Source organism: Bacillus rossius, chromosome 6 (assembly GCF_032445375.1).
Source record: "Bacillus rossius redtenbacheri isolate Brsri chromosome 6, Brsri_v3, whole genome shotgun sequence".
Classification (NCBI taxonomy): domain Eukaryota; kingdom Metazoa; phylum Arthropoda; class Insecta; order Phasmatodea; family Bacillidae; genus Bacillus; species Bacillus rossius.
Window position 1 is genome coordinate 16,113,466 of NC_086334.1, and position 27,398 is coordinate 16,140,863.

At 38.4% G+C, this 27,398-nt stretch overlaps 1 protein-coding gene across 2 annotated transcripts in view; it reads right to left on the bottom strand.

Moving 5' to 3' along the window:
* Positions 1-27,398, bottom strand: part of LOC134532713 (ATP-dependent RNA helicase DHX30-like) — a 46,293-nt gene that overhangs the window by 2,782 nt on the left and 16,113 nt on the right. For both annotated transcript variants that reach the window (XM_063369482.1, XM_063369483.1), the window contains exons 6-16: positions 23,877-24,289; positions 23,245-23,323; positions 20,581-20,800; positions 16,768-16,978; positions 13,592-13,902; positions 10,183-10,587; positions 9,208-9,412; positions 4,938-5,146; positions 4,166-4,410; positions 2,301-2,517; positions 136-325 (exon numbers count right to left, since the gene is read on the bottom strand). In XM_063369482.1, the coding sequence (XP_063225552.1) occupies positions 136-325; positions 2,301-2,517; positions 4,166-4,410; positions 4,938-5,146; positions 9,208-9,412; positions 10,183-10,587; positions 13,592-13,902; positions 16,768-16,978; positions 20,581-20,800; positions 23,245-23,323; positions 23,877-24,289 (2,705 nt within the window). The remainder of the gene's footprint in view (positions 1-135; positions 326-2,300; positions 2,518-4,165; positions 4,411-4,937; positions 5,147-9,207; positions 9,413-10,182; positions 10,588-13,591; positions 13,903-16,767; positions 16,979-20,580; positions 20,801-23,244; positions 23,324-23,876; positions 24,290-27,398) is intronic.

Here is a 27,398-nt window from a genome sequence, read left to right on the forward strand (position 1 = left end):
GTAACTTTTATAATTATATATTAATTCTGTTGATGTTTCCCACAACACTGGAGTTTGGAATTCTAACATAGAGACAACATGTAAAACAGCCCTTCTACATGAACAAGCATGAGAAATGAACAGATGAGTACATACATGGTGCACATGAAGTTCTCCTGGCTTGAACAGGAGTAATGCAAACGGTGAAACAAGACTAGTCTCTCGAATAATGGTCGCTCGTCTTTCTGACATCAACACTTGGCGGAAGTACGTCAGGAAAGGCGTTGAAAATTGAGTGCGTTTCGTGTTGACACTTTCCGTTGTGACAGTTGCACGAAGTCCTGACCTGTAATCAAATTTCATAGTTTTACCATTGTAAACATGTACATCAGGGTCTAAACACTTTCTCTGATATTTCCATGTCAAACCAAACATCTTTTACCTGCCTCATCAATCAATTTTTACAAGATAACATTATACATGTGTGTGTGTATATATATATATATATATATATATATATATATATATATATATATATATATATATATATATATATATATACACATATATATATATATATATACATACACACACACACAGTAGAACCCTGTTATAATGTTTTCCTGCTTATAATGTCATATTTTTAAAGTCCCAATATTTCCCCCATAAGGACAATGTATTTATTTCCTGCTTATAATGTTCATAAATAGTGTAATTTCCTGCTTATAATGTTTGCTTTCTCATTCATTAAATGGGGGAAAAATGTTTTAAAACCAAATTATTCCAACACTTACGATAAAAAATTTCCTTTATATATGTTTACAATCACTGCCATACAATACATGAAGTTTGTTAAAATACAATTTTATGCAATATACTGAAGGTACACAATGTTCATAGTTACGTGTCAGTTGGCATCCTTAGTCAACTCTTCTCTTCCTTGCCATTCCAGTGGGTATTCAGATGCACGTACATAGTCCTACAATATTTAAGTTGCCAACCATTGAGCGAGGGCATAACTATAAGTGTTTTCTTTTGCTTACAAATATATATATTTTTTTTCATTCATACGTAGGAATCCCAAAATTAAACATTTTCAGGTGGCGAAGGAGTAGACATTCTCACTCTTAATGTTGTCATCATGAATCGTGAGACAATTTTACAAATATGTGGCAGTGTATCTTTAAAGACAAACAAAATTTAACCAGGGAACAAGACGAAGTTGAAAAATTGTTGGCTTGTTTCAGAAAATTCATGTATCAAGTATACTATCTTTGGTTTTAACATTAAAGTTGTTTACATAGCTTTGTGAGTCCATTGGTACAAAGCTCGAACATTGTTAAGTGCTAAATTGAGATTTCCTGCTTATAATGTTTTTTTCTTGTGCTCCCTTGAAAAACATTATAACAGGGTTCTACTGTATGTACACACACACACACACAAATACTTAATGAAACACATTTTAACCAAACATAAAATGTCAAATTTACCATAAAATCTTTTACAGCACTAAACACAATTTGCAATGTTACCATTTCCATCAATGCTATTCAACCAACATTGTTAGTCTGTAATTAAAAACACGATATGTTATCAACCTTTGAAACATTACATTATTGATTGTGATCATTTGAACAAAATGGCTTTTCTACTGCACATGAATTTGTGATTAAAATAGTCTCATTTAAAGACATTTAAAGACATTTAAAGACATTTAAAGAAAACATAATGTAGTATTAAAATTACTTATCCAGTTTGGTAGTTTAAACCTTTGTAAATCTCCCTGTTTTTTTTCCCCTGGTTCAGGAGTCATTGTTTCAATTCGCTGAGTTATCTGGTTTTCAAGATTTTCCCTGTCTGGAAGAATCCTTAAAAATGTATCATTTGTTTTGTGGTTACCCTTATTTGCAGTAAATGAGTATTTTTTACAACACACAAAAAAATCTTTTCTTACAGTTTTTTTTTCAGTACAGAAAAAGGCCTATCATATGGTTGCCATGCACTACACACAGTGGCGTAGCCAGGATTTGTGTATGGGGGGTGTTAAGAAGCATAGCCCCCCCCCCGTATTAAAGCGGGGGGGTTCCGGGGGTCCTCCCCCGGTAAAATTTGGATTTTAAGGTGTAAAATAGTGCTATTTTAGCAGTTTTCGGTACTTATATTTAACTATTGTAATGGTAAAAATTGTATTAATTTTAATATGAAATTTGTTTGAGTGACGAATAAGAAATTAATTAAAGATTTGGTACTAAGGGAAGGGGAGGGGGGGTTTGAACCCCTAACCCCCCCCCCCCCCTGGCTACGCCCCTGACGACACGTACTCCGTCATGAGGACGTTCTTGTTCTTGAGAAGGCGGCCGCGCGAGACGTCCCAGCTGCGCCTCTGCAGCAGCGTGTTGAAGCCAGACAGCAGCACGGCCTTGACGAGCTCGTCGCTCCTGGCGTACTGGTTGCACGGCGCCTCGAGGTCCGTGCAGGTGTCCACGTCGCGCGCCATCCGGGCGCGCACCACGTGATCTGCTATCAGCTTCCGCAGCTCTGCAGCACGCAGCAAAGGGATCGTCAATTAATCACGTGAGGCTCGAAAGGGGGGGGGGGGGGGGGAGAGAGGGGGCCGGGAAAAATCACGAAATATCACAAGGGGGGAGGGGGGAGGGAAAAATCACGAAATATCACAAGGGGGGAGGGGGTCGGGAAAAATCACGAAATATCACAAGAGGGGAGGGGGTCGGGAAAAATCACGAAATATCACAAGGGTGGAGGGGGGGTGTAGAGAAGATATCACGTGTATTTATTTTTTCGCCCTATTTCTTCTAAACCGAAAAACGACCTGTGACCTTGACTCGCCGTAGCCAGGCAACAATATCCCCCACCCGCCGCAACATTAACCACCCGGCTCGGCTTGCCAGTCGCCAGTAAGACTGTGATTTTGGCGCCGAACACATGCGTATATCACATATAAGCCTTTCCTTTATTATTTTTACGCCAGTGAGAATAAACCTGCACCCTTAATGTGTGTCTGGACATTTTTATCACTGTGCTTAATTTTCCAGAATTAAATTAGATTATACCTATATTTAAAGATAATATTCTGAAATTTTTAAAAATATTTTGTACCAAAAAAATACACTTGATTTATTGGGGAGGGGGGGTTAAAAATTTGTTAAAAAAAACATCACGTGATTAATGGACGACCCCAAAGGTGTCCAACAGTATTGTTAGAATATAAACGACTCACCACAGGTTTGAAGCCTGTCAACCTCCACAAACCAGTTAAACATGTACCTAACGTGTGTTGTGTCTCAGGTCATTGGCGCGTAAAGCATAAATAAGAAATACAGCACTGGTGTTGACCCTTGGTTCTTCTGTGTCTGTTTACAAAGGGAGGGTGTGAAGTAAGTGGCCCCCTTCTCTGCACCCCCCTCCCCCCAGGCCCATATTTACGACCACACCACATTCTGCACTAGCTAACAAAAAGACAAAGGAGAAGACTGCTATTCTTATACCCTTGTTTTCCATTGGTCTACAATTTTTTTTTACCCATCCCTTCGCTATTGAGAAAGAAGAGGCGGAGAGAGAAGAGGGCAAGCTACTCTTTGTTAGTTCCTTCTGTAAAAACTAGTACACACATTACCATGAGACCGGAGGAATACAAGGTGCACTTATAAATACCAATGATGGCTGAAGTTTTATCACAGAATATTCAGTGGAAAGAACGGGAAATCTCATGCAAAACCTTTAATGATTGGGCACAGAAATGTCCAGATAGACAAGTAAATTGTGTGGGTGCCAGTTATTGGGACATTGACAATGATGAGCGGGAGAACCACTGTCAACATTACCTCACACACATGCACACACACTCTTGATCCCTCTCTGGCTGGTTTATTTTTAAACTTTCCCCTCCTCACCTAGTCATTGCAGTGCAACAACTAGTCGGGCGGCCGACACGGCACACATACAATAACTGAGCTGTTCACAACGCTTCACACGACTGCTGAGATAATTTGGTTCAACAAATTATACTTGCTCGTGGGGTTATATTTATTAAAAACAAACGTAGGTTATTTATTTACACACGTATTCAATAGTGGAATATTATTATATTTTTTAAAACCAAATATGCTTATTCATTCTTGGAATCCACAACAAAAAAACTCACAAAATAGCCGAGATAACGACTTACTCTGAGCCAGCTCCAAGCTGTTGGAGTTCAAATTTCTCTCATGACAGAAGCTGATAGGTTCGACAATGCTCTCGTCCACCAGTTTCTCCCACTCCTCGTACATCCGTGCCAAAGCCAGGTGATCGCTGGAGGAGTTGTAGCTGCTCTTGACTTTCCGTATGGCTTCCTTTGCATCCAGGCCGCCACGGAAGACTTCCAAGTCATTCGACAGCAGTGTGCAGATCGTCAGTGCTGGGGCCAGACACCTGGCAAACAACAAGTCACTCTCATAATTAATAAACTTTATTTGCAATTCAATGAGAGTTCTCACTCATAAGTTGAGTAAGAACTCTAATTGAAAGAGAAAGTTTTATATTTAAAGATTGGTATATATGATTTAAAAACCAAGTTAGTTAGTACTAAGAACTACTCAAAGACATTGGAAGAGTCCAGTTGGAGCATGTGCTCCAGAAAGTGAAGAAATACAAACTCGAATGTAGCCAAGCAACAACACAACATTTTCTCTTCCTAGTATGGCAGTAATAAGATCTACTTTTTTATAGACCAAAAATATGGGTGTTAAATATATGCCACAACAGCTTTATCCTCTCCCCCAAAAAATATAATCAGGACTAATACTACTCCCATTGAGCTAACAGTATCTAACATAAAATCTTGCTCTCTGCGGGTTGTAGGTATTAAAAAAAAAATTTAATTCCAATTTCTGAAAAAAAGTTTTATTATAAAAACACATTGGGTGGATAATGAAAAAAAATTCGTAAGAAAGGCTTACCTGAAAATTGAGGCATATATTAATATTTTTGATAGCTTTGGATGCGTAGTGAAAGACAAGATCCGCTCTCCTAGACTCGTCAAGTTCTCGTCCGGGTCAAGCACTCCCAGCTGGATCAGCTCAGACACGGCCAGGCGAACAGCTTCGCTGCTGGGCGGTTCCGGCATTTCCATCAGGAACTTCTCCACTCTGTCTCCTCTGTTGTACGCCTGCATTCAATTATAATATTTATAATCAACCAAACTGTTTCAAAACAAATTCCATCCCAAGAGTCGAAGCAACTCCAGCAAAAAGCCAAAATGAAATCTGAAATCTATGGAACTACATATCTACGAAGAAAAAGTATAATTAATACAACTAAAAATATTAGAATGCAATATCTGGCAGTACAGATGATTTATCTAAATAATATGATTCATGGACCGTTAACAATCTTTGTGAAATTTCTTCACTTTAAGGAGTATTTAATAATTTTTGATACTTTGATTATTCATAGTATTCCATAAAAATAAAATGGCATGGCAAAAGTATATTAATGTATAACTGCTTTCATGGTAGATTAAACAGTGTACCAACTTAAAAATTTTCAGGTACTGCAACACAGCAAATAAGACTCTACATCAAGTCGAGAATCAATGACTGCATTGGCATCATTACAGTTTGAAAAATATTGGACTTTTATTATTGACTTTTCTGTTCGTAACATTTTTAGATGGTTCTGTGTAAAAGCACAGCTGTGGTATGTGCAAGTTGCACATCGCAGCTCAGCACACATTTGTCACATTAACATGCTAATGACAACACACCACATTAGTTTTCAAACCCCTTCACTTGTCTGACCACATCATTAGCATAAAGCAGGCTTATTAGTTATTAATCATGACTCATTGCTCCAACTTGTTGCATTTAAGCTTAAGAGCTTTGTATTTATCTAATCAAATAGGAACATAAAAATGGTAAGAAGTACGTATCTCAAGGTACATCGAAATTTAGACTAATTAACAGTGAAAACTTATGAAAAGAGTAAAATTGTATATAATGTGAAATACACCTGCCCCTTGAAGTAACGCTCTAATTCATTCCAGGAAAACAAAGCACTAATAAAATATGTTTTTTCCATAAGAGTGCCTGTTTAATCAAAATAATTTAACTGTTCTCGTTGAAATTAATTTAGAGTACAAATATATGTCTAAATATATTTGATGTTAAAAAAAATTTTGAATAATATTTTGAAATTAAAAAACCTAAAATTAAATTTTAAAAATTCACAAACAACATTGTTTACATAAGACGGCACTAACAACATTTCTGAGTTATAAAATAATAATGTTACAGTAGAATCCCGCTGATGCGACCCCTCACGGTTCCCGGAAAAACGGACTTATAAACGGAATGGTCGCAATAGAGAATTCTGGGTGTCACCGCATCGTCGGATACATCGTGTGAATGCTGCTCGGGCAGTGTTTAGCCGAGCTCGGCGCGTCCACTATCGCACGAAAAGCTGTCTCAGCTGTCATGTTATCTTACCCGCCTGCACGAAAAGCCGCTGTGGTAGCTTCTGCGAGAGCGTAAAAAACTCTTCCGGCCAGGCTGGCGGTAGCGGCGGCTTGACGTCATACGTGACGTCATACGTGACGTGACGTGACGCTTACCTCTCCCATCCCCTGCTAATTCTTCAAGGCTCATCCCTCCCAGAGCCACAAACCATGTAAAAACACCCCCCCCCCCCTTTTTTTTTCCAACTAACATTTCAACACATTCCCTCCCTTATTTCAACCTTCTGCGTGAGAAACTGTCAGCATCCTCGTCCCCTCGCACACCGCGTGCGACAAAAGCCAGGTTGTACAGTCCATTCTCGGTAAAATAAATATTTTTATGGGCTTATACGACTGTCCTTCGCCGTTAATAAATGTACTTTATAAGTTATTATGATACAATGTTTATTAGTCACACAGCAGTTTCTGCTGAAAAATCACTAATACGTACCTCAAATTTTATTGAATAGAAAAATTTAGCAGGGCCGTAAATATATTTATTTTACTGCATAGTTACTTTTCCGTCTGCATACCAATGTGTTTTTTTTTCTTTTTTTACGCTGTGAAGGGCCGTGAAAAAGATAATTGCTTGAGCTGTCAAAATAAACATCGCTGACGGCAAGGGTAGGAGCGCATCCTGTCGGTCTGTCGCTGTGATTATCTACTCCAAACATGTCACAGCATTTCAGGATAGCATTGTTCTTATTTCGTTCGTTTATAGCCGAATGTTTTCTACCTGATCCACACAAGTTCCTTCGCCACGTTTTGAACGAAAATAACCACCAGCCAGCTAGCATAGCCGAACTCGCATGACGCGAGTTCACTTAGTGCGAGTATTTATTGGAACCCATTGTTCGGGGTATGCAAGTCCGAGGTGTATAGCATAATTCCACACATTTTTTTTGTTTAGCTGCGCATGTGCGAAGTCAGCGATGTTATAGAAAAATAGCCGAGAACCAAACACCTGGCGACGTCGTTAACACAGTGAACACAGCTTTGTGTGGCCAGTGACACCTGAGATGCAGCTGGCAAGATCACATCACACTAACCAGTCGCAAAACAAAGGCACGGGACCGGGACGGCAATAGACGCGCACGTAGATGCTATCAGGTGATGCGCGCAGTTTACCGGTACTGGCTAGCGTGCACAGTCTAGAGGGGTGGTATCTATTTTTAGCCGTCTTTTGTATGCCTGCCTGATTGCAGTACAGTGCTCGCCAAGATAAACGTGAATACATAGCGCCCAACAAAGTGTAACAGACTTGTTTTTCAGCCGATTTTACACAAATTTTCGACTTTCTCTGCTCAAATTTTTCACGGTTCCTTAAAAAACGGTCGTATAAACAGAATGGACGCATCAGAGGGGTTCGCATCGGCGGGATTCTACTGTATTAATATAGGATATATATTTCAGTTCTAATAAGAATTAAACAAGCATAAACTTAATGTTTTCTATTATCAGAATGATTACCGTATATACTCGTGTATAGCGCGCCCTTTTTTCCCCTCAAGTAAAGGAAAAAAATAAGGATGCGCGCTATACACGGGAAAAAAAATTTTTTGGGGGGGGGGGGGGGAGGAGTGGAAGTCGTTAACTGCCGGGTGACGGGTGACGTTTCTTGCCAGCCCCCACACATACGCACAAGCAACAAGGCCTCTGTTTCACACACACACACACACACACACACACACACACACACACACACGCACACGCGCGCGCGCAAGCTCGCACATCATGGTCTCTTGTTTATTTTTAGACCTCCCCCCTTTACAGAAAGCCAGCTCAGAAGCTAGTAAAAAGAGAGAGAGAGAATGTTGTCACCAGTTCCCCCCCCCCCCCCCCGGCAACTTCTTCGCTTCCTCCATTCCTCACCGGTGAGTCATCAAGTTCTCCGCGCCAGCTTAGCAACGTAGCGCGGCACGCCTCCCTCCCTTCCTTCCTTCCACGTACCAGTTGTGACGATATAGCGCTTCATTATCTTCCGTTTAGACAGCAGAGTTTATGTATTTTCCTGACGCATCACCACACATCAATTTAAATAATCAGGTACCACAAAATGTTAGTAAAATTTATTTATGGGGGGAAAAAAAATTTCAATTTTTTTTTCTTTGGAATTAGTTGCAAAAATCGTGGTGCGCGCTATACACGAGGGCACGCTATACACGAGTAAATACGGTAGTTATCCTGTTAACGTAATCCCCAACTATTTACTAAATGTGTGTCTGCCATGATTTGCCACTAGCGCATTCTAATAGGTGCGAGAGGAACTAGCCCTGATAGCTTCTAGCTTTACTGTCCAGAGCTTCTGCTGGCAAGCAGGATGGCGTAAAATAAACGGCTCTAGACACGGGTGTCGAAAATATATATGCAATGAAGGCAGAGAATAACTATTGAGAAAAGAGAAAAAAAATCTTTATTTGTCACATTATTAATTTTTTGTATTGTATTTCATGCTACACAAGTGCCATTGCCATTGTGTGCACACTGAAATAAAAATTTAATTAAAAGGAAACAGCGCTAATTCAAATCATGCCAGAATTTATTGGCATCATTACTTCAAGATCGCAATAACTGAACAGTGTTACTTCGAGAAGCGGGTGTATTGTACTTCAGAGACCCTAAAAGGCAGGCAAAAAAAAATAAAAAAATAAAAAAATAAAAAAATAAATCTACTAAAACTAAAAATGAACAGAAATATCTGCTCTCACACATTCCAGTGGTGATGGCACTCCAACCTTAATATCCACAATGGTCTTCTCCAAGGACACCCTCAAGACCTCTGGAACAGGGAACACTTCCATCTTCTTGAACAGACTCCGAGGGAACAAGTGGTAGCTCTCCCCGGGCCGCACCCTGCCCGCCCGCCCCTTCCGCTGGTTCACGTTGGCCTGCGAGACCCACTGGTTGTCCAGTGAGGACATCTCCTTGTTGACGGACAACCTGTCCAACACCGATCACACACGCCACATCCCACTTCCTGATCAAGCACACACCAAATTAAGCATTTGAAATGTTACATTGACACCACTAATTACCATTAAACCTTAGACCCTTTGACTTAAAATAATATTAATAATAAATGTAAATATTAAGGTTTTTTATGAATTATATTAGCAATAGACTTGAAAGTTCATCTTACTATCAAGGTGAACACATGCATTAAAAATAATCTGGTCATTCAACTGACCTCCCTGCCCCCCCCCCCCCCTTTTTTTTACAAAAAAAAAATTTTCAACAGTCTTGCTCACAGCTAATCTGGCAACACAGAAACAAGGCTACAAAAATTTTTTTAAGGAGAAAACCCTAAGACATTTCACAGGAATAATCCAAGAGGGAGGTGAATTTTTACAATATTGGCTTCCAGCTAACCTTGTCATACTTGCATTTGTGCCACGTTCGTAAAAGACTGGAGCAATGGCTCACACACACTAGAGAGGCAAATACCAATTGGCTCTATACGAACAATACACACAATAATGAGAAAAATAAACCAGTAACAAGAGCTGCCACCACAAATATATGTTAAGAATGAATTATTCAACTATTTACTTATTACTCTGATGACACATCTTTTGACTGAAAAATAAACCCACAATGAATGTACCAAATGCTTTATACCTGTAAAACTAAGACTATACAGAAACTATGCCACTTACTATGATTTACAATTGAATGATCATTAGTTCTTTATAAACATAACCCAAACATACCTTTCTTCCTTGTGAGCACCACAGTCGACCACGTACACAACATCGTTGATCGTGAGGCTTGTCTCTGCAATGTTGGTGGCCAGGATAATCTTGCGAAGTCCCAGAGGCGGGGAGCTGAATATCCGCCTCTGGTCCTCGTCGGAGAGACGCGAATGAAGCGGCAGTATGTACCCAAAGCCACTGTTCAGCTTCTGCAAAGACTTGGTGACTGCCTTGATCTCCGCCCAGCCCGGCAGGAAGCACAGGATTGCCCCGGGTGGTCGGTGCTTGTCCACCCAGAATATCACCTTCGCCACCTCGTCAGCTTCTATGACGGGATTGGGTCGACTAAACGTCTCTGTCTTGATCTTCAGATCAGGAATACGGAAGTCCTCAAAGAAGAACTGCTTGACAGGGTGGGTGAAACTGAAATCAATTCAATGATTACAAGTTGCATTATTAGAAAGCAATAAATTAATAATGTTATTACAAGTGTTGTTCCGATGTAATCATTTTAGTATCAGTATTGACAGATATTCACAATTTTCTGGATTACCCATATAATCATTCCCAACAGATACTTAAAAACAGATACCCACGAAAAAAATGTGACATAGTATAACTCCTGCCCTCTGCTAATAATATTTTAACTAATTTGCATAATAAATTTTTGTTCATAATTAAATTGTAATCATGTTTCTGTTATTATGCGTAGGCATTTGAAGTATTTTTATTGTGCTAAATTAAATATTAATTAATCTTTATTACTTTTGATTCGGTTTAACATACAGTTTGAGATAGTTTCTTAATTATCTTCTTGTTCCAGTGCTTTGTTTTGGGCTGTTAACACATGTGCCACTTGCATTCGGATTAGTGATGGGTCAATTCCTGTTTTTTCCCAGTTCTCGGTTCGGTACCGGTTCTTAAAAATCGGTTCTCGGTTCTCGGTTCTGACTTAAACAATAAAATAAATATTATTCACACATTATTTATGAGGTGTTTTAAGTAATAAACTATTTATTGTTTTGGCTACAAAAAAAAAGCACTGTTTCAAGCTACAGTAAACACACAAACCTATTAAAAATGTAATATGTATTAATAAAAAAATTAATTCGGAATAATATAGAGAACACTAAAATTTACTATAACAATCTAGTAATTACCTCAAGAAATCTACATACACCCTCCTTTAAAATATAGGAATAAAAAGAAAATGTTACAATAATGGAAATAAATACAATGATGGTGAACTTTCAAAGAATTAAAATATTAAATTGTCCATCAAAATTATTGCCTACAATTTAATTCAGTTTGCACAGTAAATTACTGCCACACTTAGCACTGCACAAAAAGCATAAAATTTTAGAATGCCGAAAATTATTACTGAAAATTTTAAATCAATCATTAATTCTATTAAACAAATATTCTGTAAATTTTGCACTTTTAATTGTTCTTTATACACCAGTCACCCTTACGTGTCAACGACTCAATTAACTACCTATTTTTAAAAACAAATTGAAACAAACATGGTGTCTTTCTGTTCTCACATCTCTGCTGAGGCACGTTATAGAGTTGCACACATCTATGAACTACATACATCTATGGCACCTTCAACTGTTATGTTTTGATTGTAAAACGTACTTTGTTTACAGATGTGACGAGAACATTAAATATTTTCACGTGTAATTTATTTTATAGTTTGAGATGAATATTATTCCACAGAAGTCTAAAAAAATAATTCATATGTGAATTGAACGTGAGTTGAGCCATTTCATGCTGCAGTTAAGTTGTAGTGAAGGACTATTTTCGGAAAGGGTTTTGCTATACTACCGGTACCGGCACCGGCACCGACATTTTAGCTGCGGTTCTCGGTGCCGGTTAAAATGCTGAGAACCGTAGGAACCGAGAACCGAGAACCGGTACCGACCCATCCCTAATTCGGATAACCTTGAGTGTTCCGACAGCAATGGGACACTCTGGTGCACTGAAGTAATTTTCTTTGTATATCTAAGAAATGCATCTCTGGAAAATCCTTTACGTAGGCACATGACTGCGCAGCAATAGCCCAGGAGAGGTTCACTGGGTGCTCTTCAACCAGCGAATCCGGATAATGTGGTGTGATGTGAATTTCCAGACTTGCAGAGAACAATTTTCAGCAACACACCTTCCATATATGGTAATGTATCTGGTTCTGTGTTGTGAATGGCTTATCTCCGAAAGTTTAGCTCCAAATGTAAAACAGTGACAGTTTTTCCCTTTTTGGTAATTCAAGTTTATGTCACTGGGAATATTTTGATGATATTTTGATATTTGGACTTACTTATGCCCTTTCGAAAATCTATGTTTTTATTTTTTTATTTCCTGAATATACTCAAGTCAAATGCTGGAATGGCAGACTCCTTCTCTGATATCCCTAATGGCATGTTTATGTGGTTTTCTTCTCTAATGACCTCATCAACCAGACAAGCTTAAATGAAGTATCAAATATGAAAGATATATTCTAATTTTTTTTTATAAATTTACCTTTTGGTAGTTAAGTATTTAGCTGAACAATGTCTATTGATGGGCTGCATGGATAAAACCCAATACCGATCCAATTACCAGTACTTTTTTTAACAGATCCAATAACTGATAAAAAAAACCTATTCAATATTTGTTGCAAATAATCACAGAGCAAGTGTCCATATATTCAATATTACGTAACTAGGTAGTTTTAAGGTGCCGAAGGCACCCGTTGTAAAATGATGAATATAACAAATACTTTAATTTAATACACAAAATGAATTTATTAAAAAAAAAATGGTTGTCTGTAAAGACGGTTTACGGACGATAGTTTAATGTGACAACGTCATAACAAAACATTGATGATATGATTGCATACTTTTATGAATAAAATTGAATCATTTTTATTGAATTATCACTATTTTGTATGGATACTAAAGAAGGAGTGAAATGAAATCTACAATTTAATTGACAAATTTACTTTTATTTTAACCCATTAATTCAAATATGTTTATTACTTTAACGAAGAGATTATTTTATTACTTTAACGAAGAGATTATTTTAACTATAACTTTTACACGTGTTCGCTATTTAACTTCTTCCGATCTGCGTTACTCTGTTAAGGATAGGATGATGATAGGGAAAAAGTGGGAAAACGAACGGGAGTGTTTCCAAGTTTAATGCGCCTGGAAAAAAGTCGAATCGACGGTAGTTCCAATCGGGTGGAAGAGAGGTAGACGCGGTGCAAGCGTACAATGAGCGTAACGGGACACAGCATAACGGGACAATGTGTGTAACGGGACACCGCGTAACGGGACAATGTGCATTACGGGACACTTTTTCGTGCGTGCAGCCGGCGTTCGTCGTTTTTGTTAGACGTCGTCACGTCAAAATACAATTTCCACTAACGGGAGTGTCCAAGACGCACCCGGGAATGTGCAGGGCCCTGGCGCCGCCGAAGTAGCGCTGGAACAGCTCGGCGTTGATGGTGGCGCTCATGACGATGAGCCGCAGGTCGGGGTTGAGGCGCAGCGCCCGGCGCAGCAGCACCAGCAGGGTGTCGGTGTTGAGGTCCCGCTCGTGGGCCTCGTCCAGGACCACGTGGCTGAGCCCCTGCAGCCCCGGGTCGTCTCGCAGCCGCTGCAGCAGCACGCCCGTGGTGCAGAACAGCAGCGAGCCCCCCACGGGGCGGGGCAGCACCGAGTTCAGGCGCACCTGGTACCCCACCACGTCGCCCAGCTGCAACCCACCGCGCGACGTCCCCCCTTACTTTCCATCTGCACCGCCACGCATCACTCCCATGCCTCGCCAACATCACCGTCACTGGACGTGACGGGCTGGGAACAGGGTGGCCACTATATTTGTGATAAAAAATTCCAGGTTTTTTCCAGGTTTTTCCAGGTATTTTCAAGATTTTCCAGGTTTTGCAATATATATACAAAATGACATGTTTTTTGTAATACATGATACAAAGCACACATTTTAAAACACGGAACTGTATAGTACTAAATATAAAACAAAAATGCACAAAATGTGATACATACCCAACTAAAAAAACAGGTGGCAGTTTACTAAATATATATTTGCCACATAACTTTAACCTTTTTTGTGTTTAAAAATTTCTTCGTCTATGAGAGCGGTCTGTTTTAAGGCATCACTCATTATTTTGACTTTTATTGCCCTAAGTTCCCTGAGGTTCTTTTTTTTTTTTTTTTTTAACCAAATATATTTGGTATATTTTGTGCGTATTAAACAGGGCACAACACTGGCCGGCTGGTGGTTGTTTTCATTCAAAACGTGGCTAAAGAACTTGCATGGATCAGGCTGAAAACATCAGGCTATACGTGTAAGTTATAAGGAATCTTATTAGTGTCATGAATTGAGAAATGTTTTTCGAGTAGATACACACATCGACCTACCGGATGCTCGCCCGCGTCTTGTTTTAACTGTCGCAGCGATGTTTATTTTGACAGCTCAAGCAATTATCTTTTCCCGTGAGTTGATAGAAAAAGGTCGCTTCACACAGCATAAAAAAAGGAGCTACGCCACTTATTCCCCACGCAGGAAACACACTGGCTGCTGTCTGTCATCCCCCGCATTTCCCCCTTCCTTTCTTCTAACATTCCACGTCCCGCCTCTCGCGCGAGCAATAACGAAGCGATGTAGCAGTTGCACCACGCATTGGGTCGTGTTTATGCTTTGCTGGTGACCGCAGGAGGTCCAACATGCTTTTATTCGGTATATATGATCTTTCATTGCGTTTTTTTTTAAATATTTTTTTCTGTTTTTCACATTTTGGTCAAAATCTCCAATTTTTTTACGGTTCCCGAGAATGTACTCGTAAAATCACTGCTTCGTTAAATCCGGTGTTCGTGAAATCTGGGTTCTGGTGTACATAATAATTATATGTTTAGTATTATTATTTTACAAATTTTAAGTGGACATAGCATTACCGACGTTAAAGGTAAGTTAATGCGGAAGGTATATCGGCCGGCCTCAACACGCTGCGAATATTCATAAAAAAACGTGCAGTGTCGTTAGTTACTGAACATATTTGACAGTTTATTGATAAGCGATGGATTACAAGACGTCGTAGTTTATAACACCGCTCAACCGTTGGAAGCTACTAGTATAAATTAAAGTACTAATAAAACTTTGTTACAGGAAGCGTGGGCTTCATCCTGAGCAGGTTGAGTGGAAACAAAATTCTGTAACTTGCAGGTTTCTTGATTGGTTATTTATAACTCTATTGTAATTCTTAGATTTGGCATGGCTTGTAAATGCTCCCCTACCCATCGTATCGATCTTGAAACTTTTATTGCATATCTTGCATCTCGCACAAGTTCTGTCTTTCGCATCCTCAGTAGCCCATGGAACCTCAAGACTCATAACGACAGGAATACCTAGTAGACATTGCCGCAATAGCTTCCTAACAAACTGCACAGCGTAAGACTAAAACCGCTCGAAGACTTGTACTGAACAGAACAAATTAGAACAACACCCCGTGTTGCACGCCGTAGTGCGGTTCATATTCCCCCTCCCCCTCCGCCTCTTAGTGACGTATTGCGTCTATGAGGAAAGAAGAAACATGACACGCCTGGGAACACTACAGTCGCTGCCAACATGACACTGTACAGATTTGCCGCGTGATTATCAGACGCCGCGATGTACGTCTTATATAAGTTGTGCGCATTTACACCGCAGCATTTTCCCAGGAAAGAAATAAAATTCCAGACAGTTTCCCGGTTTTACCCGGGCCCTTTCAAATTCCCGACATATTCCCGGTTTTTCCCGTTTTCCCGGTTTGGTGGCCACCCTGTGGGAATCAGGCGTCGGAGGGAACCGGAGAACTGCGCGAAACCCTAACCACCAGCCTCGAGGTAATACCCGCCAAGTTTCCCACTTGCTAAAGTGCAGAAACGACCTGGCCAGGAATAGAAAAGAATCCCATAATGTGCATAATGTGCTTACACTTGTTTTGAAGTACTAAAAACTGCATAACGTACGCATCCGGTAACACAAAACATTTTTTTTTTTAAAAGCCTGTTTATACATACTGATTTTATATAGTGATATATATATAGTGATATATATATATATATATATATATATATATATATATATATATATAGTGATATATATATATGTGTGTGTGTGTGTGTGTGTGTGTATATTCATTATAGAGGTTTTAGAAATTAAGCAGGGGCGCAACAACAGGGGGGGGGACAAGGGTATTTTGCCCCCCCCACCCTCCTTCTCAGAAAACCTTTAAGTGGGCGCAAACGGGGGCAAAGAAAGTGCTGCGTAATCAATTTTCAGATAATAAAACTGCTTAAACAGCACCATTTTCCACCTTGAAATACAAATTTTCCTTGGGGGGGGGGGGGGGGGGGGGACCCCAGGACCCCCCCCCCCCGCTTAAATAGGGGGGGATCGATGATTCTTTACAAAAAGGTATATTGCCCTTTAGTTGTTGCCGCCCTTGAAATTAAGAATATGTTAATGAATCAAACAAATTCTCAATCCTATCTTCGATGGATTGAGAGAGTTTCCTCGACGTGGGGGAACAGGAAGGTGGTGGTGGTGGTGGGAGGAGGGACGCACCTGCTCCTGCCTCTGGCCGGCCACGTACTTGGCGAGGGCGATGGCGCTGATGCGCCGCGGCTGGGTCACCACGATGTTGCAGCTCGCCCCCTGGCCGCGGGCGCTCCAGTGCTCCAGCAGGAACTGGGGCACCTGCGTGCTCTTCCCGCAGCCCGGCTCGCCCTGGATCACCACCGCCCCGCTGCCCACCACCAGCCGGCACACCTCCGTCCTGCGACACATCACTGCCGCCTTAACTCCTCCCATCTCCAGCTACAATCCCACATCATCATCCCGTCACTTCCTTAACTCCTCCCATCTCCAGCTACAATCCCACATCATCATCCCGTCACTTCCTTAACTCCTCCCATCTCCAGCTACAATCCCACATCATCATCCCGTCACTTCCTTAACTCCTCCCCTCTCCAGCTACAATCCCACATCATCATCCCGTCACTTCCTTAACTCTTCCCATCTCCAGCTACAATCCCACATCATCATCCCGTCACTTCCTTAACTCTTCCCATCTCCAGCTACAATCCCACATCATCATCCCGTCACTTCCTTAACTCCTCCCATCTCCAGCTACAATCCCACATCATCATCCCGTCACTTCCTTAACTCTTCCCATCTCCAGCTACAATCCCACATCATCATCCCGTCACTTCCTTAACTCTTCCCATCTCCAGCTACAATCCCACATCATCATCCCGTCACTTCCTTAACTCTTCCCATCTCCAGCTACAATCCCACATCATCATCCCGTCACTTCCTTAACTCCTCCCATCTCCAGCTACAATCCCACATCATCATCCCGTCACTTCCTTAACTCTTCCCATCTCCAGCTACAATCCCACATCATCATCCCGTCACTTCCTTAACTCTTCCCATCTCCAGCTACAATCCCACATCATCATCCCGTCACTTCCTTAACTCCTCCCCTCTCCAGCTACAATCCCACATCATCATCCCGTCACTTCCTTAACTCTTCCCATCTCCAGCTACAATCCCACATCATAATCCCGTCACTTCCTTAACTCTTCCCATCTCCAGCTACAATCCCACATCATCATCCCGTCATTTCCTTAACTCCTCCCATCTCCAGCTACAATCCCACATCATCATCCCGTCATTTCCTTAACTCCTCCCCTCTCCAGCTACAATCCCACATCATCATCCCGTCACTTCCTTAACTCCTCCCCTCTCCAGCTACAATCCCACATCATCATCCCGTCACTTCCTTAACTCTTCCCATCTCCAGCTACAATCCCACATCATCATCCCGTCACTTCCTTAACTCTTCCCATCTCCAGCTACAATCCCACATCATCATCCCGTCATTTCCTTAACTCCTCCCATCTCCAGCTACAATCCCACATCATCATCCCGTCACTTCCTTAACTCTTCCCATCTCCAGCTACAATCCCACATCATCATCCCGTCACTTCCTTAACTCTTCCCATCTCCAGCTACAATCCCACATCATCATCCCGTCACTTCCTTAACTCTTCCCATCTCCAGCTACAATCCCACATCATCATCCCGTCACTTCCTTAACTCTTCCCATCTCCAGCTACAATCCCACATCATCATCCCGTCATTTCCTTAACTCCTCCCATCTCCAGCTACAATCCCACATCATCATCCCGTCACTTCCTTAACTCTTCCCATCTCCAGCTACAATACCACATCATCATCCCGTCACTTCCTTAACTCTTCCCATCTCCAGCTACAATCCCACATCATCATCCCGTCACTTCCTTAACTCCTCCCATCTCCAGCTACAATCCCACATCATCATCCGTCACTTCCTTAACTCTTCCCATCTCCAGCTACAATCCCACATCATCATCCCGTCACTTCCTTAACTCTTCCCATCTCCAGCTACAATCCCACATCATCATCCCGTCATTTCCTTAACTCCTCCCATCTCCAGCTACAATCCCACATCATCATCCCGTCACTTCCTGAATCTGTATTTGTCGAGAAAAAAAATACATTACATAATTTCATTTCACACAGGCTTGAGGCCTGTCAAAATTGTAATGTCTGCAACTGTGCTACCTTTGGAAATACATAATATGAAAAACAAGAAACTTGCATGAGTTCATCACAGTACATACAGTTACAAAACAGTGACATACTACTAACTGTATTTATCTGCATAATATTATATGTTCTGTACTTATACATTTATTACTCTCATGAAACATTTTTGTTATTTTAAGTAATTTTTAGAAGTTAAGCACTCATATGGATATTTGTATGTTATGTTGTCTTGTCTTTGTTTTTGTCCTACTATTTGTTGTTCTTATAATTTATTGTTTTGTTCTTATTTTTGTTCTGTTACTGTATTTGTTTTTTTACTTGTCTTACATGTTGTGCCCACCGTTGGAGCCTTGTGCTGTTGGTGTGGCATGTAACAAATCAAATAAATAAATAAATAAATAAATACCGGTGTACAGATTTAATTCACAGTTTTATGTTCTGTTTATATTAGCGCTTATAACTGTGAAAATTTATTGTTCCTAATTTTCATAGTACATTTTAATGTAATTTATATAAAGTTATTCGATTCTGACAATTCCGCCTTCCCACGTGTCCAACTCAATCCTTCACTTGAATTAAACAATGCTTCATATGAATGAATGCTTAAACACTCTCATATAAATGATTATCAGCACCCTAACCGACGTACTGAACATGAAGAAACAAAATAAATTGTTACCTAAACCATTTAATAAGTAGGGAGAGCATTTACCCTGGGTTGTGTCATTACACTCTTGTTTCATGTAACGTATTATTTCATTATGGTGAACAATTTTTTTTGTCTTACTTGTATTTTTAATTTATGTTAATATCTTTTATTTATTTATTTATTTAATTTGTAAAATTCCTTCCAACAGTACGAGACTCAAGAAGTAGGCACAACAAATATACAAAGACACAACTTATATACAAAAGAGACAAAAGACAAAACACATAGATAAGTACATAAATTAATTATTCCAAACAAAAACATTTTTTTTACACCAAACAATTTAACATTTACAGAGAAGATTCCACCAAAAAGTATCTTCAGAGTAAAAAAAAAAAAACAGGATAATGGAAACGAGTAGAGCAGATTTAATACGTTACTTAACTAAATTGCATGTTTTGTTTATTAAAGTTTGTGACTAATCTATAAAACAGATCAATGTTTTTAAGAAGGGTACACAAGAAAGACAGCAATAGGCTATTAAATTGAGGTACACATAAACCAGTATTGCCAAGCACTATATAACTGCATTTGATTTTGTGATTGAAAAATCAGAAAGGAGAGTCAAAGATGGATTTGGAAGATTCTTGGAATTAACTATTTTAATAATTTTACTCTGTATACTTTCTATTTTATTACTATCAGGAGTCTATATGTTATTCCACATGGTTCAGCAATATTCCAGTTTAGTTCTGATTAGTGCAAAATAAATTGAAAGGATTGAATCAGAATTAATGGCATGAAAGTAAATATTTAATTAGGGCAAGGATTCTACGTAAAAACATATATATAATATATATATAAAAAATCTACATATTTATGAAAATACAATTTAGAATCTAAAATGATTCCAAAATCTTTAATACCGGATGTTTTACAAATAAAAATTATCTAATATATAAACATAATTAATAGTAAAATTTATAATTTTTTTGTATTGAGGGTAACAATATTCCTGGTGCACCATTTGTTAACTTCAATAAATTTTGGAGTAATAAACAATCATTTCTTAAATCAGTGGATCATATAGATAAATATCCAACAAAATATAAAATGCAAAACAAGCAAGTACGTACCGGAATTTAAAGATCGGAAAGCTGGAGCGCACTCTTTCTACTTCGAGCATCGCTTCAGTTGGGTCTTCATCCCACTTCTGCAGCCGTCGATACAAATCTTCATTGCGTCTCTTCAGTGCAATGCTGTTTTTAATACTTGGTTCTGATTCTGAATTTGCATTGCTGATGCATTCTGGTCGCAACATATTTGAGTGGCTGAAACGTTCAGGCTGCAAAATGTCTGTAATAGAACACAACATGGATTTCTCACAAACGAATAAACCCAGCACATGTGACTACGGCAAAAAAACCAGCAAACACTAATACACACATACCAAGGGCTGCCATGACAAGCATATATAACATTTTTGGGCTTAATTCTAAGTTCTTAAGCAAAGAATTTGCTCACGATACTTTCCCATCTACAATCCTTCACACCTGAATCAAAAGTTTGTGTTTTAATGCTTTGTTCAAGGAAATTATATATATATAAATAAAAAAAAGACACTTTTAGACAGTACACAGGCTTCTGCTTCAATAACTTCATGGTGCTTGAGCAATTTCAATTTTGTATTTTGATAATATTGTGTGCAGTGCACGTTGACTACTTGGCAGGTAAATCAAATTTAACTTTTGAAAAATACTTGTGTGAGAGAGTTCTAACAAGACAACTTTTTTTAGTGGACTTCAATGAACTTTCTTAACAGTATTTCATGCTAAAGCTATTGCAACTAAGAGTTAAAAATTGCACATAAAATAATGATGGCAACCACCATTTTTTAAATGGAAAAAATATATATAGCAACTATTTTTTTACGGGAATAAGATTAACAATATTAGGAACATCATTCCCAATAAGTGTCTAAATTAACAGAGCTTCAATTAACTGAAGTTCTGCAACATGCAAGCTGACCTAATGCACCATTACCAGCAAAGACTGTTGAATCATTTGCTTGAGGACCTAGATAGTGATCTAACTGCTATCAAAATCCCAGAGAAAATCAATCCGAAAGATACCATTTTCTGTAGTGGACAAATCATTGAGTGATGTGAAAGAATCTACACCGACAAAAAGCTGTAAAAAACCACCCAAAAAAGATACCTCTGGCCCAACTGAAAACCAAGACGATTTCCTTATCACATCCATGTTATCCCAGATTCTGCTTATCCAAGATTATACACATTTACTCAGTTAATCAAGACTACTGTAGTTTTTGATATTTCTTCAAAAAAACTTTCTCTAAAATCTTATTTTTAAGAGTGCATACATACTTATAAATCAATATATTTAGAGAAAAAGTGGTGTAAATGTTTTCTGTCTTATTTACCCGTAAGGAATAAATACATGGTCATTGTTGTCTGCAAACATCATGCATATTAATAAAGCCAAATTAAGATATTGTGCATTCATACTATGATTTAGTACTATAAATATTTGATATTCCTGAATAATTTGATATTCTATTCAACATTTCCAATTATTTATTTATTTATTTATTTAATTATTCTTTAACAATAGATACAGTAAACAGGGACTCTATTTACAAAAAAATTTAAACGAAAATTTGTAACATGTATGAAACCAAGAAGATTTAATGAGAAATTCAAATTTGTTTTCTGCACACAGTACATAAATACTCTTCATATACACCAATCCCTCACCTAGCACAACTAATGCATTCCTAAAAATGTTGGTGTTATCCGAATTTTGAAGCATTCATCTCCATAAATAGCAAGACTATTTTACTTAATATGTTCCAAAATGTGTGGGGAAATATTCTTCACGTAATGTGTGTAGAATAACACTCAGCGATAAATATGTTACAATATTTATATTTATAAGCTTACCATCGAATATGTTATATGACAAATACGACACCGCGTAATGGGAGGTAGTTATCATCAGTCGACTGGTTGACTTGCCCGCCTGGGTGTTACCTTCAACTCACATCGCGTACCTTTCCACGAACTTTTCAAATCATTCTTTACGCACGGACGTAAAAACATTGGTCCTTTACATTTCATAGCCGCAACTTAACTTGCCATAGCTGATGTTTGTACAACAGCCGATAGCGTAGTTAGACCTCCACACGCATCTCTTCCCTTCTCATATGGCTAACTGAATGCCACAGTACATACATCTATTGTTTACCAAGTTGATAACAGATTTCGTGGCTTCATCCCGGAATTTTTTTTTTGCCTGTGGCAATTTAGTGCTAAGAGAAATTTACAGACATGCCATTCAAGACTGGGGCAGTATATTTAACATCACACTAAATGAATTCGCGCTATCTGTAGATGAGTTAAGTGAGGGGTTGGTGTATAACAAATTATCTTTAATTATGATTAAAATATAAAAGCTTGTAAAAATATAAAAAATTCTCCATTGTTATATATTATGGTATATATTCCAAAATTAAAATTTGACTGATTTAAGTAAAAGCATTACCAATATTATTTTCCTACATTTTACAGTACAGTAATATGGTCCCATATATATTTCTGTTTTTGATTTTACAGTTTCTAGTATCAATTTTTCGTGGATTTAAGTGAAATGTGCCCGGGGGGGGGGGGGTAAGGGGGGGAATGTTCACTGTATGCTTAAATTCAATTCATAATTAGATTTGTTTAAATAAACAAGAAAGGATTCACAGAAGCCTTATTTAGCACAAACGTCAGGCTCACCATCATGTAAGTAGTTTCCATCTTCATCTTCCATGTAATTTTCATCTGCTTTGTACTTTTTCAGTAGCTTTTGTACATCCTGTTAAAAGAAAGGGACGACTATCACAAGGGTAGTTCTTGGTCTGTTAAAAAAAAAACAGCAGCACTCGCACACAGGGCTGTCCAGAGAGGGAGGAACAGGAAGGAGGGGTGGGGGGGGGGAGGAGGAGGAGCAAATCTTTGGGGCCCTATAACCAGGGAGCCCCCACTAGAGTTACAAAATATTTTTTTTATGCATGCACTTACCCGGGACAGTAGGACAAATATTCCAATTCTATTGCTGATAAAATTCATTGGAAACCTCGTAAGTTATGCAATTATTTCATATCATGTTTAAATTTATAAACATGGTAACTTTTAGTGAGTGTGTGAGTGTGTGAGTGTGTGAGTGTGTGTGTGAGATAGTGTGTGTGTATATGTATGTGTGTATGTATGTATATATGCATGTATGTGTGTGTGTGTGTATATATACACACACATACATACATATACACGCACACACACATATATACATATATATGTGTGTGTATATATGTATATGTATATATATATATATAACTTGGTGTTTGAAAGATGGTTCTGGACGGCAGTACCTGGTGATAGCCGTCCAGCAGAGCCTGGACGGAGGCGGCGGACTCTGCGTCGAGGCGGCACTCCGGCAGGCTCCTCCTCAGCTCCTTCACCTCCCGCTTGTCGTGCAGGACGGGCAGGCCGTCCCTGGTGATCCGGCCCAGCCCCCGCAGCCAGGACAGCGCCTGGAGCGCGCCGTGCCTCGCCGCGCAGGCCTTGCTGGGCCCCTCGCCCACGAAGCGGGCCTCCGAGGGCCAGCGCACCGCGTAGGTGCAGGTCCACCTCACCGCCGGCCCCGCCAGCTTGGAGCGCCCCGCCACGTGGTAGCTCTGGTGCAGCTCGAGGGCCGGGTCGCCCAGCTCGCCGGCCACCGCCACGTACACGTTGTGCAGCGTCGACTTGGGCTGCTTCAGCGCCGCCACCGCACCGTCTATGCCTGCCCGCGTTCACGTCACAAGCTATCTCTTATATTCAATATGTGAATACAACTTGATGTAAGTTTTTGGACATGCGCCATTGCTAAGAACTTCTTCTGTTGAAGAAAAAATAAAAAATAAAAAAAAGAAATAAAGAAATAAAACCCAAAAAAGAAAAAAGAAAAACACAAAATTAAGCAAAAAAAATTGCTGTTGTCAACAAGGACACAAACACCAAAAAATATTCCGTAACAGGAACACGGTCAACAAAACAAAGGAAAAACAAAGAAAAATGTACTCTAAGAGAACGAAAAAGTTCTTAGCAATGGCGTATGTCCAAAAACTTACATCAAGTCATGAACTCCCGTTGCACAAATCTTTCAAAGATGATATGTGAATATAACCATCTGAATCAACAAAACTAGTTTCTAGATTACAATTATACCGGTTTTAGAAAACACATTGCCGGTTTTTTTTTTATTTTCTTGCATTTTACATCAAGCTATTATGGTTCCATGTATATATATCTTCCTTTGTTCATTTTATTGTATTTTATAAAAATATTTCGTGCATTTAAGTGGTGTGTGAAAACAAAATTTCATTGTTATGTTTTAATTGAATCTTAAAATATTTTAGAAAATTAATAATTTGATATTCAATTCAAAATTAGCAATCTGGCATATATCAGTATTAAAATTCCAGATGTTTACTTCGGCCAACAGATCACTCAGAACTTATTGTTAGGTACTGTTATTTTTTATAAAAAATTTTTTTAAGTAAACCAATTATAGTATAAAAATGAGAAACACATTAATTTATCCCATTCTTAAAGTTTGGATTTTTTTTTTGTTGGGAAAATTTTCTGTAAGCAATTATGCTGGACATTAGCAAGATTAATTTTTTTTTATATAATGACTGGTTGAGTTTTGCTAATATTCTTTTATTTACTACATTACATTACAATATTTTTAAAATGTATCACCAAATATCACAAACTGTTACTCAAAAATCGAAAAGAGCTTAGTAAACATGCCTGATTAATCAAACTAATCATGTACTTCAGTAATAACCTTATTTTATAGTGTCACTAGGTAATAATAGCATTTATTGCACATTTTCTGGTAGTTATTGATGGAGAGATTCATCAGCCCTGTTCAAATGAAGGTGAGACTCTTCGGAGCAACATCGAGAACAGAATCCCAATGTAGGATCAAAATAAAGTATGAGGTGGGTGGTGAACATTGCATCCTCTGTGAATGCAACATCTGCTTTGGTTTAAGCAAAAAAAAAAACGAGTTTGGTGCTTCACAGAAGAATCAAATTAGTCCACTCTGTGCACTAATTTAAGTACAGTTACATTAAAAATTAAAATATTTAACACATTGGTTTAACCGGAAAAAAAAGTGTTCAGAAAATATTAAATTAAATAAATACCGACACTGGAAGTTGTTATCTGCTAGTAAGGGCAGTTGGTTCGTAACTGTATTGAAAGTTTAATTACTCCAAAACATGGGAACGGTACAAGTAATTAAATAGAACTAAGCAGATATGTTTTCTCTCTTTTCAACATATTTTGATCATTTTTTACTTGAAGAAACTTATGCTTCTATCTTAATAGTGGTAATAAATAAAATAAATTATATTTATAACTAAAAATAATCAAAGAAGTAACAAATAAATTTTGTTCTAGTGACATGTAATTTCAGGTGTAATAGCTGACTTTCTTTTTGTGATACAAAAGCTTTGCTTCATTCAGCTATGCCAGTTACAATGGCCAAGATTACACCTATGACATTTCATTCAACCAGTTGTTATCATAATGTGCCCCAACAATAATTTCTTTAACCTTCTATAGCTACTCAGACAGCAAAATTTAAACCTGCTTTTGAGGATAAATAGTGTAGTGTTTAAAAATAATGAAAGCAGTTAAATGTTGTATGTGCTTATTAGCTGTTAAATGATGAATATAAATTTAGCATGAATGAAATTCAAATAAAGGGCACAAGTTATCAAAACTAACAAAAAAGTATTTTCTGTGGTTATAAAAATGTTTTTCATGTTGTATTCTCAATATGCCATAGTTATTAAGCTAACAAATCTATTTTAATATTAACCTAATATACTGTAATTTATGGCAAAGGTAATCTAAAGTACCCGAACAAATAATTTTATGTAGCAATCAATTTTTTAAAGTGTATCTTATATCCTTGATATATGCATGCTTTGCATGTTCTCAAAGGATATAATAATAATTTTAAGTAGATAGTGGATAACCACACAAATATCCCTGAAAATAAAAATGTTGATGGCTTTCTGAGTATTGTCTTTCTCGTCAATGTTTTTGCTCTTAAAACGGAGGAAAAAATAAATTATTTCAATTTTGCCACCAAATCTAAGTAAATGTTGTATCAAATTCAATTCAGGTGTACCTACACAAGCCAGTATAACCAGTGCAACTGTATTTTTGTACACCGGCTACAAGTGTCATGATTGAAAGAAACAAAGCTCAATTTATGTATTGGTGCATACATATGTAAATTTAGAGTGTAAAGTTTTACCATAAATAAAATATCTACCATGTATTAGCAGACATTCAATCATATAAGTCCAAACTTTAGAGAAAGATAAAAGGGGCCTACAGACAGCAGACCTCTTCCATCTAATTGCTGCTTTACATGGTGAGGCAGAACAAAGACAAAATACTAATTAAATGATGAAGAATGCACTTACAAATGAACTGAGCACAGATAAAAAGTTAAAAACTAGGAGAGGATAGCTAAATATTGCACAGTTCAACATTCCAAAAATAATATACGTATATATTTAAAATTACCAAATCTTACACTGTAAATAACCATAAGAACGGAGATTTGCATGGCATAAAAAACTCAACCAACAGTCTTCAGCAATTTGAAAAAAGGCTGGACTAACGTTTAATATTGGCACTATTTAATGTCCACAATTTCTTTCAATGTTGCTTCCCGCCAAAACTCTCACTTTCATCTTAACAACTCCAAATGCAATTACGCCCACTTTAAAATTTACTCTTATTTGTACCATAATGAGTTTGGTATAACAAAGTAGATGATGTGTCCATTACCTCGGGTATTAGGCCAACATGAAAGCTAC